Source organism: Camelus bactrianus, chromosome 4, assembly GCF_048773025.1.
Source record: "Camelus bactrianus isolate YW-2024 breed Bactrian camel chromosome 4, ASM4877302v1, whole genome shotgun sequence".
In the NCBI taxonomy this organism is placed as follows: domain Eukaryota; kingdom Metazoa; phylum Chordata; class Mammalia; order Artiodactyla; family Camelidae; genus Camelus; species Camelus bactrianus.
The window spans coordinates 28,827,627-28,846,070 of record NC_133542.1 but is presented as its reverse complement, the minus strand read 5'-3'; the positions used below and the strand labels follow the sequence as shown (position 1 = coordinate 28,846,070).

General features: G+C 41.8%; 1 protein-coding gene across 5 annotated transcripts in view; it reads left to right on the top strand.

Moving 5' to 3' along the window:
- The window catches only part of KDM4C (lysine demethylase 4C), a 360,744-nt gene that overhangs the window by 306,966 nt on the left and 35,334 nt on the right, over window positions 1–18,444 (top strand). For all 5 annotated transcript variants that reach the window (XM_074361598.1, XM_074361600.1, XM_074361599.1 and 2 more), the window contains one exon: window positions 13,880–14,050. In XM_074361598.1, coding sequence (XP_074217699.1) covers window positions 13,880–14,050 — 171 coding nt within the window. The remainder of the gene's footprint in view (window positions 1–13,879; window positions 14,051–18,444) is intronic.

Genomic DNA, 18,444 nt, shown 5'->3' with positions numbered 1-18,444 from the left:
GAGACAGCTACTTATTCAAAAGAGGAAGAACTTGTGTAGAGCAAAGCTCTTAGTGGTCAGTTTTCTGCCTATTTCCTGTGTTTTTTTCCTTCAGATTTTCTCTGTTATTTTAACTAGATTTTATTTAACTAGATCATTATTTTAACTAGATTTAACCAGTATTTTGACTTTTTAACTAGTACTTGGCCATCCATATAAGCTGCTTGGTACAAATTTGTTGAAATATCTCTCTCATGCTAAGGAATGCGCTTAGTGGACGAAAGAGAGCTGGTATTTGTTGAACACCTTTTGTGTCAAGGGTGTGTGAGGTATTTTACACGGGCTCCTTATTTCAAGGCAGTGTTGTTGGTGTGGACAGGGGAACGTAGTGGTTATGCTGGCTTCTGTATCGGTGCCTCCCAGTCTGGAAGGTTCTCTTGTCTCTTGTTATTCTCCCCTCTAGCTACCCTTCATGTTCTCTTCTACACTCATCTTTGTAATTGACCTTGGGTCTTTGCTCAGCACTTGCTAACCTTGTTTTCCTGGCCTGTGTCTGCAGGCCAGCTCCCCAGGTGGGCTTCGGCACGACTCCTTCCCTGTCTTCACTGTTCGTGGCCCAGGACAGGAGGAGACACCCACATTGCACAGGATCTGGTGGAGTGCCTGGAGCAAAGCAGCTCTGGTTAATCCATGCTTCTGTGACTGACCTTTGGGTGGTAATGGGGTGAGGATGCCTGCCATTACTAACTTAATAAAACCTTTCCTTGGTGTGCAGAAACAGCTTTCACCTCACCAAAGGGTGGAACAATGGATGGTCAAGGCCTCTAAATTCTAAACCCTAGAACAGTAATTCTATCACAGGAGAATATTGTATAGCATATTATACTTTCAGTATTAGTTATTGGCAAAATACATAATGACAAAAAATTTAAGAAATCAATAACACTTTTATATGAATTTGTTAATTATAAAAAGAGTCTGCAGTGTTTCAGGTTGATTATAGATTGATAGGGAGAGACCCCAAACACTCAATCCTGCTGTAATTCCCCACAGACCCTTCTGAACATCATCATGGATTCTCTAGCCTTTTATAGATCCAGTGGGTACCAGTTGACTTGATGCTCCTGTCACACTTTGACTAAGTGGATTCAGAACCAGGCAATCTGTGCAGAACCCAGGCTCTTAGTTGCTATGCTTTATTCCATAATAAGATAGGCTAAATAAAGATATGAATAAAACGTTTTGGGAGCCCTTGGAAGGAAGTTACTAATTCTGTTGGGGGCAGTCAGGTAGAAGTCACACAGGCGGTGACATTTTTGCTGGTTCTAAACCGAGAGAGTTTGAATTTGCTGGTTAAATAAGAGTGGTAATGATGTTCCAGGTAGAGGGGATGGCATGTATGTGAACTTCTGCAAAGACCTGGTTTATCTGGAAGAGTTGAGGAGTCCAGTATAACTGGGGTCTAGGACATGTCGTGATATTGGAGTGGTCAAGGGGATATGATAAGAGGGGAGATGAAGTTGGAGAAGTCAGTTGGGTAGTCAGAAAGTGGAAGGCTTTATATATATACAAATACAAATATCCCTTTTTATATATCCCTGAATTAAAATAAAAACTTCTTTGTTCAGGTTAGGGCAATGAACTCAGCTAAGTGAGGATCTGCTTTTAGGGATGAGGTGAACTGCTGGAAGGTGTCTGCTCTTTAGAGGAGACAGGCTGTGGTGAGGAGGAACCCCCCCCCCCCCGGAGCAAAATCTACAGATAACTCGATTCATCCTCGATTCGGTGTGAGTGGAAGCTACCCAGCAGCTGTCTCACATATGAATGTGCGTGGACGCACACACACAGACACACCAACAGGGACAGTGCTGAGACCAGGCAGGAGAAGTTGTTCTCTGTCTGGCTTCAAGAGTTTCTTGCCCAGACTCAACTCCTCGGACCTTGTTCTCGTCATCCCTGTGCCTTGGGGCATTCCTTTGACTCTTTGCTGTTGCTTTAGGCAGAACATAAGGAGTTTACTTTATCCTGTTGTCAAAGGTCCCCTGTAGGAGATGTCTGAGCAGAACAGTATCAGGAAGCTCTAGTCTGTGGCCCAGTGGAGGGCCTGAAGAACCCTTGAAATAACTCTGAAGCCATGTTGGGTGCCAAGGCCTTAGTGTTTTTGATATATTATCAGTCACCCTCCACGGGGAGATCTGTTCAACAGCCTTGGCTGTTTTCATCTCTCTCAATATGTGGAATAATGTAGCTTTCTAGAAATTACTATTTCACCTGAACTTTTTTTTTTTTTTTTTTTTTTAGCCTTGTAAATGGCAAATTAATCCTGATTTTAGAAAGAACACTTCATGAAAAAATCTGCATCTTGGTGCAGGTGTTTGGTTTTCTAAAAGCAGACTTATCAGAATCCCCAGGAGAAACTTGTTGGCATTGTGTTTTCTACTTGGCCCTGTTATCCCCACCATGAAGTGCATCATGGAATCAGGGAACAGTCCGCAGACCTACTGCCTGAGGGGCCAGCTGCAGGGACGGGTGATACTTCACAACTTCAAGGACCACACATACTGACGAAAATCCAGTCTTCCACTCTAAGGGCCACTTATCTGGCTACATTTTTTAGCTTACGTAAGGTGTGCTTCCATATGAAACACTTGCTTAGTTTTTCACAGAATTAATATTTCTCAGTTTCTAGGAAATTTTAAGCGTTTCTGCAATTTATACTTGCTTTAAAAATATAATTAAGGCATGCATTATTGTCTGATAGCTTGTTAAGAAAATTAAGTAGTGACACTAATCCCGTATTTTCACATTGGTATTACAGTCAAGCATCATAGATATGGTAGAGAAATATAAATGGAATGTGTCAGCAGACACACAACAGCCAAGAGTATTTGACATTCCAACATCTTGTAAAGCATGAGAGCAAGAGTTTCCATTCCTTCTTGAAGAAAACAATAATTAAATGCCATAGTCATAATGAAATCCATAGATACTGACAAAATATCATGAAAGTATAATTTTATGAGACTATTAACTGCAAGCAATAGAAGAGGCACTTAAATGAGATAAGTTCCAACATTTCTAAGGCTACTCTCTAGGTCTGCACTCTATGTCCACTTTGAACTAACATAATGTATAGAACTCTGAATTAACTAGAAGGCTTCCTGCCGTCTCTGGACAGGAAGCCAGTCAGCCTGAGGCTACCCCAGCTACCTTGCCCTGCCCTTCCACAGAGTGTTGGTAGCCATCTTGGGCTCTGACACAGTTCTCACAGACACATCAGTACTGCTTTCCTTTCCAGGTAAAAGGAATGGCTTCTTGGCTATTCCTTATCTGAAGTTGGCCTGTTTTCATCATCAGACATCACATCTCCCCTGTCTTCTTGTCCCACACTGGGTGTAGTGGGTCAGTGAAATTGTAGAGAGTAGTATCTGAAGGAACATAAGAAATTCCTGTTTCTACATTTATCAATAAAACATTCTTTTAGCTTTTCTTTCAGCCATGACTGGGCTGACCTGGCCCTCAGGAGCTTCTTCCTCGGGCAGGAGGCAGGGAGAAGTGAAAACCCTCTTCTTTGTGGACATCAGATAACCCTTATGAGTTATTTTCCATTTGGAATGTCTCTGCATGAGTGTTAGATAGGCCTTTTAGTTTAGTGTGGGAAAAGCAGCCTTTTCCCTCACATTTCTCAGGAATTAGAATAAAATGAAAAATTTGCAAACTTTTATATTAAACAACTTTTAACTGTACCTTCAAGTCTTGTTATCATGTATCTTTATCATGTATTTGGAGAACAGAAGAGCACCTTTAATAGGTGCTAAGAAGTAGTTTTTGCCTAGGCTGCGGGGACCACAGAGATTAACCTTAGGTGTTTTTGGAGGGAACAGGAGGCTCCAGGCACAGGGCTGGAAAGGAGGGGTTGCTGCTCCTGAGCCTCTAGCCCTTCCTCTGCCCTTCCTGCTCCACTGGAACCCCACACACCCCTCTCTGAAGCACAGTGCTGGGCACATAGGTGCATTTAATTAGCACTTGGTAGACTGACAGATGGACACTAGCTGCCTTGATTAGCAATGACGTTAAAGACTTGGATTTGTCATTGGTGAGATGGCGAGGCAGAATCTGCAGTACGCCTGCTGCTGTTGTGACGTGGGGTAGAAAGCTTTTGGCTGGCTTCTCTTCCACTGCTCCTTTGGCTGTTTCTCCTGAAATTTTGAAAGAGGTTTAAGAAGCTTGTACTTGTTCAATCTTAACCTCTCTCTCTTTCTCTCCCTTTCTCTCTACCTCTCCCTCCCCTTCCCCCTCCCCCCCATGCTCATGTAAGTAGTGCGTCTTTATAGAATCGGAATTGCCTGTTTTTTTCCGATTTTCTCTTCTGTTCAAGGTGACTGCCCCTCTTTTTTGGGAGCTTCTTATCAGTGTAGGTGAGGTAAATAAAAGTAGTGTTAGCTCGTATTGGCATGGTGCATTTGTAGTTTATTGAAGGCTTTCCTAAGAAATACATTGCATCATTTGGTCCACATAGGTAGGTATTCTAGTTGTATCCATTTTACAGATGATGAAAGGGAACTTCAGAGAGGTTCGGCAGTCATTAACCTTCCAGGTCTTCAAAGTTTGGGCACAAAGTGTGTCATTTAGATGCTGCTGTTTCGGTGCCACTTTACCAGTTTGAGACCATGGCTTGAATTAATTTATATGATTTCATTGTTTACTGGGCTTCCTTCTTGGTGGCACAGGAAAACTGTTTAGCCCTTCAATTGGTCTGTTTTGCTTTGAGTCACCTTGTCTAGAAAATGTTTGCGTTTATTTTAGCTACTTTTAACCCATTCACCCACTGTAATCGAGATTCAAAAATCCTGATAGGTTGGAGTACCGTATAGTGATGCCCTATGTCCCTTGCTTCTCTCTGTTGAAAATGTCCCATCCAAGGTAATTTTTAAAAATTGCATTACTTTATAGTTGAATGAATGCTTTTCGTCCTCATTTCCCCCAAATTGTAATTCTTCCAAGTGTTTTTTTCAAGATTGCTTTGCATATTTCAAGTTCTGAATTTTGCATTTTCATATAAATTTTAGAATCAGCTTATTGATTTCTAAACACACACACAGCTTGCTGTGAATGATTGAGATTTTGTTGACTTTGTAGTCCTCCCAGATTTTACTATTACTACCCAATAAGCTTGAAGAGCAGCTGAAATATGAAAGCCTGAAAGCAGAGCTTCTGGGGCCAGGCAGACTCACATGTTCTCTCGCAACTAACGAGACTGGAAATGAGTTGGGAAGAGCTCATGTCAGGTTCCATCTCAGCATTGGATTCCGTGACTCCTCTCCAGCTCCCCAGACCAACTGATGTGACCTTTCCTCTCTGCTCTTTATGGAGTAAATTGCTGAAACTATTCAGAGTAGAAAGCAGGCAGTACCTACCTGTGGAGGGTTTCCTACATGAACACAGTGAAGCATCTAAAGATGGTTCTCCCATCCCAGTCCCCTTCACTTACCTCTTGAACAAGATCACCACCTCTGGGGTGAGTTAATGACTCAGAGAGAAAAGAATTTTTTTTTTTCCTCAGTATCTTCTGCAGCCTATTAGTTATACTTCTTCAAATGTTAAAGTGAGTAAGACCTTAAATCTGCTGGGAAACTGCTTACCACCATTTCCCACTGTATTATGTTTGTACTTAAAAACCCATGAGAAATAAAGTACACGTGAACAAACAGACATGGAGAAAATTAAATACTTGTGACGTTTTTATGAGTCTGCCTGTGCATTTGTGCTGTAAGAGCAATTATTTCTTCATGAAGCCCCAGGGATTTAAGTTTTTCTGGGTAAAAGATTTTTATGTAGCTCTTGTAATTTTGCAAAGAAAGCTTTCATTATTACAAGGCACATTTAGATGAGTAACTTTTGTTGTGTAAGTTTGGTTAAAAAAAAAGAACAGTTTGTATTAAGTTATTTATTCTGATACCTCTAGGACTTTTTATAAAAAGGATACCTTGAAAAAATACAATAATACTATCTCACAAGTTATTAATTCATAGAAATTAGAAATAATGAAGTTGGGAAGGCAAAAATGTTGTTGGATATACGTGGAAACATGCTTTTTGGCCAGTTATTGGATAAGTTGCTTAGCTTTGGTTCTTCAACTCTCCAGCCTTGCTAAATGATTGGTGGATGTACCTTTGGACCTCTGCATATACTATAATATTTGGATTTGCACCGTTTATTAATATCATTATACAGATGGAGAACTCACTCAGGGATTTTCCTAAGATGACATCTCTGCCCGTGACTCATCTCATCAGGTGGTGAGTGACCTTCCTTCAGGGTGTGAACAGAGGTCAGCCTTGCCAGGCCTGATAAGAGATGATACATCTTTCAAAGCATAGAAATCTTCCTTCCTCTGCCACACAGGACACCTTCTCTCTGAGCCGTCACTTTAGAGGTCATGTTTGAACTGAGTACTCCCAGCTCTCTGTCAAAAACTCACTGGAGAGGGATGATACTTGAGAATGCAGTATGTATTCCAATCTCAGTACTTAACTTAGACTACCGTGTCAGTTCAGGTCACCCCAGAATTACCCATTTTAGCATCCATAGCTTCACCCTTCACAGAGATGCCTTCATTGAGTTTCATTTCACTGCCGTGTCCATTTATTGACAGGATATACAAGCACCATATGTGAGAAGCATTGTTGTGGTTTTTATAAGGCTGTTGTTAAAAGGTTGAGTGTTGTGCCTTTAATATTCCTGGAGATAAAATCTTATTTATAATTTAATATCAAGAAAATTTTATTGGATCGTCAGGGGGAAAAAATTGCATTTTTCTTTCACTAAATTCTAGCTAGAATTTAATTAACAGTTCTGCCAGTTTTGAGCATAGGCAGAGGTGGCATTAGCAATTTCTGTGACTGTTCACAAGAGAAATCATATTACCATTGTAACAGAGATTTCAGAATATTACTTATGCTCATTGTAACTTTGAAACTAGGATATTAATAGTTCTTATATCTTTCCCTAGGTATTAATATGTAATACATTATTAAAGAAGTATAGATATTATGCCACTGATTTTTTAAAATATTATTTCAGTATAATTTTGTTCAGGTAATCTGGTATTTTATTTTATACATTTAAAATTATTGTTCTGAGTAGGGATCCACAGGCACGCATGTTAACCAGGGGAGTTCATGGCACCAAACACTCCACTCTCAATGGCCTTCCTGGCATGTGCGCTTGTGGGCTTCCAGGCTCCCTCAGACCTGGTTCAGAAGTTCAGAAGGCTGTGATGACAGTTATTAAAGAAACAGTTAACTCTTGAGCAAGATGGGTTTGAACTGTGTGGGTCCACTTCTACTTGAATTTTTTTCAATAAATACAGTACCTGTATCTCACATCATAGATCTGTAAATTAACTGAGTGAGTAGAAAAGTTTGTGTTTGATTAGAGATCACAGTATGTGGAATCAGAAGAGTCCTGATTCTCTCCAAACTGTTTCACCTTCCCTGCCGTAGGTGAGTCACTTGTTACTTCCTTTGTTTTTGAGGCAGAGAGAGCAGTATGCAGATTTTTGACTGTGCAGGAGGTCAGTTCCCCTGATCCCTGTGTTGTTCAGAATGGAAAGTGCAGAGAAGTACACAAAGAACCAAATAGATAAAATCCCATTACCTAGAGCTACACAGAGCCAACGGCTTAGTACATTTTTGTCTTACTTCCATTGACCCTTGAACAACATGGACTTAGACTGCATGAGTCCACTCATACGTGGGTTGTTTTCAGTGAACACATACTACAGTACTGCTTGGTCCTCGATTGGTTGAATCTGCAGATACGGAGGGCCGGCTGTAGAGTTACATGTGGGTTTTCAACTGTGTGAGGGCAGGGGCGTTGGCACCCCTAACGCTGCGTTGTTCAAGTACCAGTGTATTCTTTTTTTCTTAGTTGTGTGTGTGACAAGCCATCACAAAACTTTGTGTCTTAAAACAATGGCCCCTCTTTAGCTGCTGATTCTTTAGGTCATCGATTAAGGCTGGGCTCAGCTGGGCGCACTTCTGTTTCAGGCTGGTTACCTCATTCATCTGTGGTCAGCTGCAGAACAGCTTGCTTTCTCTTGGCCAGGCTGTCTCATAAGTCTAGGCCTTAGTTCTGGTCAGCGTGGTCTCTCATCTACCAGCAAGACAACTTGAGTTTGGTCACATGACAGAGTCTAGGGCCCCTGGGACCCAGCAGAAATGTGCCAGAGGCTGTGCACTTGCATACTATTATTTCTGCTGTGTTCTCATGGCCAAAGTAGACTAAACCCAAGGCTAGCCCAGATTGGAGGGCTGGGGAAGTAGACTCCAGTCCTTGATGGGAGAAGCTGCAAAGTCACATTTTGAAGGATGTGGAAACAGGAGGGAGTGAAGGTTTGTGGGCATTTTTGCAATTTATTGCGGTGTGTGTGCATGTCACGTGTGTACACACAGGAAAACCGAGAGCATGTGCAGTTATGCATTCTGCATATTTCGTCTCCAGGTAGGCTCCAAATCCAAGTTGCTAATTCAACTCTGATTATATGGGAGAGATCAAATGTGGTGTCTCAAAAGGTGTGTAGAACAGAGGAGATACTCACTAAATCAGAAAAGAAAGAAAAGAAATGGAAGTTCTTTAGGCAACTACTTGGATTCCATTAGTCTCACTTCCTAGTTGGTTTTATTTCTCCTCTGATTTTTTTCCCACGTGTGTTCTTCTGGTTGATGATATCAAGGCACTTGTGGTGGGAGAGCACCTGCTTCTGGGCCCCACTTCAACCTCTCACAAGCTCTGAGATCTTGGAAAAGTCACTTGATCTTGTACCTCAGTTACTGCATCTGTTTACTGAGAAGAGCAAATACTTCACAGAGCTATTGGGAGAGTTTAATTAGCTCGTGTACATGGACACGCACTGGTGACTGCGTTATGTGTCCCAGGGACTCTTTGCTGCTTTTGTGGAATGTCTGTAACATTTTCTTAGTTAACATTTTTTTTCACATCCCCAGAATTTTGAACTAGTTCTAGCTTTTCTTTGAAAGAAGTTGTGTTTTTTTCTGACACGACTGTTTGTTCATTTCTGCTTAGTGCATGTGAAAGAAAATTAGACTTTCACAACCTTAGCCTGTGCATTAATCTTCAAAAACCATAGCCACTTCTGTAATCTGATGGAGCTCCTTGCATAATGTCTGTCTTCTCTGATCAGAAATGACATTCGTAACAGCAATAGATTCTTAGGCTTTTCTAACAGGAAATATTTTTAAGGATGTATAATCAGTTATGGGATAAGCTTGTCAATAAATTTTTCCTGCAAAAATAAATCAGAAATCCTATCAAAATAGCATTATGAAAAAATCTGTTTTCTTTAGTACTCCCCATGAAATGGTCATGCTTGAGGCTTATGAAAATTTTTATTTAGATGAAGGCTGTATATTTAATTTATGTGCTGGCCATCTTTCCACCCAGCCAGTTTGCATAAATTTCGGGTCCTAGCAGGAAGAAAATGGTTGTGGTCTAGAGTCAACTTTTCTCTATTGAGTCTGAATCACTTTTCCTTTCCCTTGACCGACCACTTCACTTTCCAGACCCTGTGAATTTCACCATAAGCTTTGTACATTTTCCCCCCTACCCACATGCATGCCTCCCCACTTGAAGAAAGAGGAGGAACTTCTTCCTAAAACTCCTCTTTGTTTCTCTTCGCCATTTTCTGGACAGTGAATGATTAGAATCAATCCTCTCCCACTTAAAAAAATGTGTGTGTATCCATCCTCATAGTTCATTTTTTCATTTCTTTTTGTTCATTCGGTTTTTCATTTGTTCATTCATTCATTGTTCATCTGGCAGCAACCGTGTTGCATGCATTGTACTGGGTGCCATGGATAAAAAGACAGGTAGGTTGTGGCACTGACCGTGGATTTTGCCCTGTTGTAGGAGGGATGGTCAGTGAAAGTGACATTTGACAAGGGCCTTAAGAGAGTCGTAAACAAAGACTATGGGAGCCTTGGAAGTTGGTTGGGGGGGAGACCACATTATTTATGCCTTCCTTCTGAAGGACCATAGCTTCATGCCCCTTTTGATAAGAATTAAGAGTCAGAAGAGGATGAGGTAAAGAGCAGGACAATGATGGTTTGGAGCTGGATTGAGCCTTGTTATGTGAAACCAGAGCGCTGCACAGTCGAACATGCAAATTACTGGGGTACAATAGGGAAGAGTGGTTTATTACCCTGGGGCTAGGGTCTCAAGTATGTTTCCTACTTCCTAAAATGAAGCCAGTTAACAGTTGCTGAGAACTACCTGCCCGTGAGTCTAGGCATTTCGTGTAATTCACCCTATTTTATAGCAGTATTATAAGTATTATCCCTTCTGCAGATGAGCAAACCGAGGCTGCTAAAGTTTAACATCCCCAAGGTCACAATAGCTAGTAAGAAACTGAGCTTACACTTCACATTCAAAACGTTGTTTCCTGAGAGGGTAAATTTCAATTTTTAATAAAATATGCACAAAGAAACTAATATCTTAGTGAAATATAGTTCTTGCAATTTTGACCATGAGTGTTTTTAAGGTGGTTTGATAGAGGGGGACAATAATTGCAAAAAAGTGCTACCAAGATGAAGCCTTGTTTGGCCCTAATTCCAGTCACTCAGGGCCACTATGTTCACCGCACAGGTTGCGAATTTCACGTCTTAGAGTTAACTGTAACTTGTACAATCTTAAGCAGCAGCCATGGTCCCAATTTTGGAGATTCAGAACTCTGCAGACTATGCTTTCACTCGAATTTATCACCACATTTAAGTTGTTCTCTTACTTTGAAATGTGAGATACATTGAGGGGTTGGGTGGAGACATGAAGTAGGAAACTAGGAAGTTACTCTAGCATATGTAACATACTATGGCCAGCTGTGAAAATAAAGAGTTCTACCTCAAGCGAAATGCATTTAAATCACTCCGGTCTTCTTACTTTTTGTTCTATGTCAAAATGTTTACACACCTAACTATACCTAAAGGCACAGAAGAATTTCCCAGCCAACCTGGCCTCAGTAGGGAATGGTTTCAAGGAGGACGGCATTCTCTTGTTTTGTCAGGCATATGAGGATCTAGATGGCAGGGCTTGCTTCACAAGGAGGAGACCCTTTAGATCATGTCTGGGAGGGAGTCGGCCTTCTGTCCAAACCTTTAGCATCTCTGTCCTTGGCGCTGCACCCCAGGCCCTTGTCTCCTACCTGTACTGTTGTAGGGAACTCCCCAGCCCCTTCTCCACCTCTAACCACACAGGCCTGGATAGTTTTTTCCTTTGTATGGAAACCTCTCAGTGGCTTCCTTAGGCTCACAGGGGAAAGTGCAGACTCCTCAGGATGGTGTAAGAAGTACCCTACTCTCCTCTCCCCCTACAGCCTGACTTCTGGGCCCCAGACCATTTCTAAAGTTGCCTCCCACTCCTCACTTCCCCCACGACACACCAGCAGGGTCTCTGCAGGGCAGCACACAGTGGGCTGTTCCCTGCTGCTGGGCTTCTGCTCACACCCAGGACTCGGTGCGTCGTTGCTCTCCTCCCCCAACTCTGCCTGTGAGGACGAAGTCCTGCTCTCGAAGGCGTGTTGGAGGGTCATCAATCTTGTATCAGCCGCCTGCAGGATGGCTTCAGGTGCACACCTGTGTGGACCTGTTTCCAGGAACGGGCATCAAGTCTTAGTAGTTTTTGTTTGAGTCCTGGGCAGCAGGGGAGGTGCCTGGTGCCCACTGGTTAGCAGCACGAGACTGTTGAAGGAATTCGTGAATTAATGACTGTCTGGGCATGTTTTCTTTGGTTTCTGGAAGGAAAAGAGCAAGCATAGCACTTTATCTGTTCCCTACAAGGTGTTTTAGCCTTTTTTTAAGTCAGGGAAAAAAAGAGGTAAAGCCTCTAATTAAACCAAGGTTCTGAATTGATGACACTGTATTTTCCAGTCATGTTATAAATGCCCCTGCTGGAAAATACTGGGGTTTCATGAGTCCTGGCTTTCTGTAGGTTATGGAAGACATGTCAGACTGATGCCAGTATCTTGTGGATTATGAGACTGTGCCTTCCAGGGCCCATTTAGCAAAGGTCCTGGACCTTCCCAAGTGATTCAGGGCCCCTCTAGTGGGTCAGAGTTTGTGGCATCAGAAGAAACAGGTGAATGAATAAGACTTGGAGTTGAGGAATAAAGGGGGACCCAGTGCTTGAGAGCAGACGTCCTCATGTGATGTTGACTGCCATCTCTGCCTGGCAGGAAAAGGCTTTGTATGAGTTCCTGACAAGGGAGCAATAGCCTTATCCTGAAAATAAAAGAAATGGAAAGCCTCAAATAACAGCAAACTAATATTTCTTACTCACTATGAGCCCAGCACTCTGCCGGGCACTTTCCTAAAGCCTTTATTCTGAGATGTAGTCCATGATTTCATATGGTTTTACGTATGTCCACGTGTATCTACATGTGAGTGTGTGTGTGTGTGTGTACACGTGCATATATATCCTTGCTCTGTCTTCTGAAAAGGTCAGGAGGCAAAGATGCCCTTGTAGTAGTAAGCACACTTAAGCACCTGGATCTTGTTCTCTAATATCTCTGCCCTTTAAAATGAACCACACTCAGGGAAATGCTAATTCTAGGGCTGAGGCAAGATGATCTTGTGACATCTTGTTAAGCCAGAAAGTAAGGAACTGCTAAAAAATAAAAAGGCAATGTAAGGGACACAGGAAACCACTTGAAAAGGCTCCTATCGGCCAAATCTGGGATAATATGAGTACCAGAATAATTAATTATTGTATGAATTATAAATAGTTGGGGAGGAGGAATTAATAATTCCATACTGGTGATGGGTGGGTGGACAGATGGATGTGGGGAGAGTGGGAGACTTTTGCTTAACAATTTCGAAGTGCCAACTAGTGAATGTGGATGCAGTGCTAGAGCAGGAGAAGTCAGCTTATCACCACCATCATAGGAAAACTGGATCAAGCAGGACTCATCACTGGGTGCCAAATCTAAGCAGAAATGCATGGGAACATGATGTTTGCATGATGTTAAAGTTTCTTCCAGAGATTACCATTAGTATCACCACTGAAAGGCAGACAGCCATGTGCCCCCTGATGTAATATCCTGAGAAGAGTACAACAGCGTCTATGTGGTCTTCTGGCCGGGAATGTACAGCCCGAATCTAGTCATGAGGAAGCATGAGACAGATGCTCTGTTGAAAAGGCAGGGGAAAGGAGAGCTGTGTCCTTCAAAAGGATCATGATCATAAAAGACAAAGAAAGGCTGTGGAAATGTTTCAGATTAAAGGAGGTTAAAGAGACATGGAAACTAAATGCAGAGCTGACTCAAGACTCGCTCTTGTACATAAAGGATGGGAGGGTGTAAAGGCCATTGGCTCATTTGACAGAACTAGAATATCCATAGTTGATTTAAGTAAGATATCCATGTGAGATTTACTAAAGTTAGTAATTGTGCTGTGGTTATGTAAAGGAAAATTCTTAATTTCAGAAAATAAACATAGATGTATTTTGGTGTAAAAGCCCATGATGTGTGTAGTTTATTCTCAGATGGTTTGTGGCAGGTGTTAATATTTATATATACACACAATTTATATATATATACACTTGAAAACACATACAAAATGGAGACAGAAAGTGCAAAAAAAAAGTAAAATGTTGACAATAGCAAGAGATAACAATAGATGACTGTGAGTCAAGGGTCAAAGAGCATAAGTGTGTTTTTGTATTATTCGTCTTCTTGCAACTTCTAGGTTTGAAATTATTCCCCAAATAGTTTCAAAATTAAAAATATATATCATGACTGAGTCAGTGATTGCTTTCTAAATAGATATTTCTTTTATTTTCTGTCCTTCTCCTGTTTGTCTTCTCTTGTCTTTCTCTGCGCCTTCCCTAGAAGTCCAAGGCTGAGGAGAAGGGCATCTCTGTGGGCCAGACGGTCATCACGAAGCACCGGAACACGCGGTACTACAGCTGCAGGGTGACCGCTGTGACATCGCAGACCTTCTACGAGGTCGTGTTTGATGACGGCTCCTTCAGCAGGGACACGTTCCCCGAGGATATTGTGGTGAGTACGTTCCTGGGGTGCCTGCTCCCCAGTTTACTTTTCTGTATGGCTAAACCAGCTGAACATTTCAGGACGCTTTCTTTTGGCTTTTGGAGAAATGCCTTTCACTTAACATTTGATTCAGTTATTGTGTTTTCCCACCGCAAAGAAATACTGCTATCTAGAAGATTCCTTAGCCTTCATTATTCTAAATAAGAGGTGAACTTAATTCATCTTCCCAAGTTCTTTTAGTAAATGAGAAATATATGTGGCCAGAAACATAAAATATGAATTCACCTATTCTTTTCTGTCACAGAGTGTTTATATATTTGAACTCCTTTATTGCTGCTTTTTCTTTTTGCTTAACTGGAGAATGTGGCTCTTATGAATCTGACCTGACAGTGACATCTGTGATCTGACAGAAACATGTGATGTTTTGTATGGGAACAACAGAAATCTCACAAGAAAAAGGCTCTGACTTTTACTGAGTTTCTTAGCCATGGTCTGGAGCGGGACACGTGCCTGTCTGTCTGTCTGTCTGTCTGTGGGTCTCGGGGACTTGCTCTTGAGCAAAATGTTTCATAAGAGAAGCACTTTCAGCAGAAGGTGTTTGAGATCAAATCAGGCACCTGAGACCAGGGCTGGTGTTCTGTGATCTTGTTATATCTTCTCTATTTAAGGTAAGTGTCCATTTGGGGAGCCAGGCATCAGTAATGTGGTTGTAACTTCTGCTTTGTCCTGGGTCCGTCGATGCTTTGCCCTCGTTTGTACTTGGAAAGACGTTTCTTAGTGACTCTTTAAGGGTGATAATCATGCATTATGTGCACTTGATAATTAAATGTAACCTTATGAAATTGCTTATAAATATTTCTAGTATCTTGGTCTCCCGGGGTTGAAGAAACATGATTCGATCAGCTTTGTTATGTTTACTTTTCTATGCCTGTAAGAGGAACAACTGTGAAAACAAAAGTTACCTTATTTGAAAGATTTTAAAGCAAGTGAATTTAAACAAATTACAAATCCCAGGACTCGATCATACACCAAAAAGCTGGATGTGTTTCTTTGCAGAATCCTAACTGGAGCTTTGCTTTACTGCACTGCCAAACAGCAACCCTTAGTTAACACACTCCCCTTGCTTGATGAGGTTGTCCATTCCAGCACGTAGTCTGCAGTCACTGGGTGCCTGCTGTGTGCCAGGCATCACGCTGGGTGCTGGCAAAGATGATGAAAAAGAAGGTGTGATTTGTGCTCCATCTGGAGGGAGGCAGGCTGGTAAATGGGTGCTTTCTGGGCAGTGTGATAAATGCTATAAATGAGCCAGAGGCAACTTACACCTGTTGGATTCAAGAGGCTAAGTCTGAGACGGCACAGAGTTGGGAAGAGGGGACAGTGACGGACGTGTGCCACGTGCCAGGGCTGCTTCAGGAGCTCGACGCCTGAATCATTTCATCCTCACATCCTTACACACTTGTTACTACTGTATTTCGCATTTTGCTGTTGAAGAAACTGAGGCACGAAGAAGTAAATCACTTTCTCAGGGTGACGCACAGCTAGTCAGTGTCAGAAAGAGTATTCAGTTTGGCCCTGGAGCCTCTGTTCTCACCCCCTGGGCAGGAAGGGCATGTAGAGCAGGAAGGGAAGGGGTGTGCGAGGGCGGGAAGGCACGGAGCCCCCGGTGCTCGCCAGCCCTGGCCAGGCCGCACACTTATGTCAGAATCAGCCTTCTTTGTGCAGGTTGTGAATGCTGAGCCAGCAAGAGAGAGAAAACTTCAGTGGAGAGCGTGGTGGGGACAGGATAAAAGACTTTTGAGCACTTATCCCAGAACCTGAGCAAATCAGATCTTTATCCATGACAATGTTTAATGAATCCTGAATTCCCTTTCACTTCACAAGCCTCCACGCCTCTCAGCCAGTTTTCAGCTTTCTTGCAATGTCTTTAGCTTGTTCATTGGAAGAGTGGCTGTGATCCTGGTTGTTTTGGAATCCCACCAGCCTTTCCTTGGACTCTGCGAACTCAGACAAGTTTGGTTTTAAGTATTTGTGGGTGTTGTAAGAACAAGTCTCTAAAATTGATGATTGTTTAGGAACACCTTGGCATTTAAATCAAGAATGAAAAACTAAAATTCTTTAGTGCTTGTTTAGCTCTTCCTTAGCATATCTGATAAGGATTTGAGGTTCAGCCGTGTGTGTGTGTGGTCACAGCTCTGGCCTTGGAGGGAAGTGGCAGCACTCACACTGGCTGGAGTTGACATTGATTGGAGAGGGGGCATCTATATAAATTTGTGTAAATGACAATTTTCTCAGGGAAAAAATTATAACCTTCTTCAAGCAGGTCTTTTCTCTTTTATCCAGTCTTTCCTCCCTCAGTATTCCCCACCACCCTCTTTCCCATCTGCTGCATTTTTGGTTACTTGTTCTAGACTTCTTACACCAACCAAGTAGGAATATTTCAATCATGTTCTGTTTTCAAATTTTGCCTACATTCTAATAAGATCACCATTACTTAGCTGCTGTGGCCTCTTCCTCTTGGTTCTCTTGGTGCTGAATGAGACATCCCCAGCTTTCCTTCCTTCATGACTGTAGGGAAGGCTTTGTTTGTCCTTATAATATTGTGTTAAGAGTTCTCCAGAGAAACAGAACGAGTAAGAGTGTGTGTGTATTTAATATAACACATATAAGTAAATGCATATTTATACATATTACATATATGTGTGTGTGTGTGTGTGTATATGTATATGATTTATTATAAGGAATTGGCTCATGTGATTATGGAAGCTTACAAGCCCTGAGATCTTCAGTCAGCCGACTGGAGACCCAGGAGAGCAGATGGTGTAGTTGTAGGCCAAGACCTAGCAGGCTCAAGACCTAGGAAGAGCCAATGTTTCAAGTCCAAAGTCAAGTAAAAGCTGAGTCCCAGCTCATAGCTAGTCAGGCAGGAGGAGTTTCCCCTTATTTGGGAAAGGGTCAGCCTTTTTGTTATATTCAGGCCTTCAGTTGACCTGATGGGCCCTAGGGAGGGTTGTCTGCTTTGTCTATCAATTCAAATGCTAAAACTATCCAGTAACACCCTCACAGACTCACCCAGAATGATGTTTGACCAAATACCAAATATCTGGGCACCTGTGGCCCAGTCAAGGTGATGCATAAAATTAACCATTACATATATTAACTTGCATGAATTATTCTGGGGCATATGAGGAGACTGTTTACCTCATGGTCCTCTGACTGCTCTGACCTTCAGATTCTCTGACTGGCATAATGTAATTTCCTTTTCTGTGAAGCAGCCACAGTTTTGGTTGGCTTTGTAGCACTCTGCAGATCCACTCCATTGGCTCTGTGCTTTGTCCTGCTCATCATCTAGGTTCCCAAAAGGCAAAGTCATGGATTTTATAAAGCAAGCTTTTAAAATGTAAAGAATTATCAGGGGTTGATTGGAGTCTGTGTTTCCACCTGAAATTAATTACAGCTACATGATTAAATGCCCTTCTAGTATGTCAACTAGGCTTCGGTTTGGTATGGGGGATTTGATGTTGTTTTAAGACATAATGTATGTATATAACTAAGTATATAGTAAATATTCACAGATAAGTTATATTTATTCCCATATGTGATATAATGCAAATACATTTATATTACCGTTTTTCAACCCATGTGGATTAATTTTTACGATTGTCCCACTTCCACCTTTGATAATCATCGACATTAGAACTGTCTTCTGGGAAATGGGAACTCCGCTTGGTACCCCATTGGGGAATTTCATCAGGAGATAAGAAAAATGTAACCAGGCCTTTTTCTGTCTCAGCATCTTACAGATCGGGGCAGAATAATTATTTGATGGAAATACTAAATGTATTCCATATTCCTCAGAGAAATCTTGTTTTCGTTAGCTGATAGACCTGTGCTGTCTGAAACTGGGGGTAGAAAATGATTTTTTTCTTCTGTTTGTCTGAAAACTCTCTAATGCACACAACGTGCTCATCGGATGTGAGTGCCGCTGGGAAGGCTCTTTCATCAAACGCATCGTGATGTCAGTGTAACTGGCTAGAGGAGGACCAGCTTCTCTGAGCTGCAGCTACTTGCTAACCAGAACTGCTGTCCAGGTACAGCACAGTTTCAGTCTTTACACTATGAAAATACAATCTAGAATGTCAAGTTTAATTATCCCAAACTGTTTATTTACATATAACATAAAGATAGCCCTTTATGAAACCGGATGCTTAAGTAAAGAAATAATATGCACCTTATTTATGGAATCACTGTTTACACTCTATAAACCCAAGAGAAGAGAAACCTTTAATGCAGATTGGCCTGTCCATGTTTGAAAATAAATTTCCTGGGCATTAAAATGCCTTTGTTAGGGTTATGGGACTGCAGGGAGTGTTTGGAGCAGTAGGGATGAAACATTTTTTGAACTA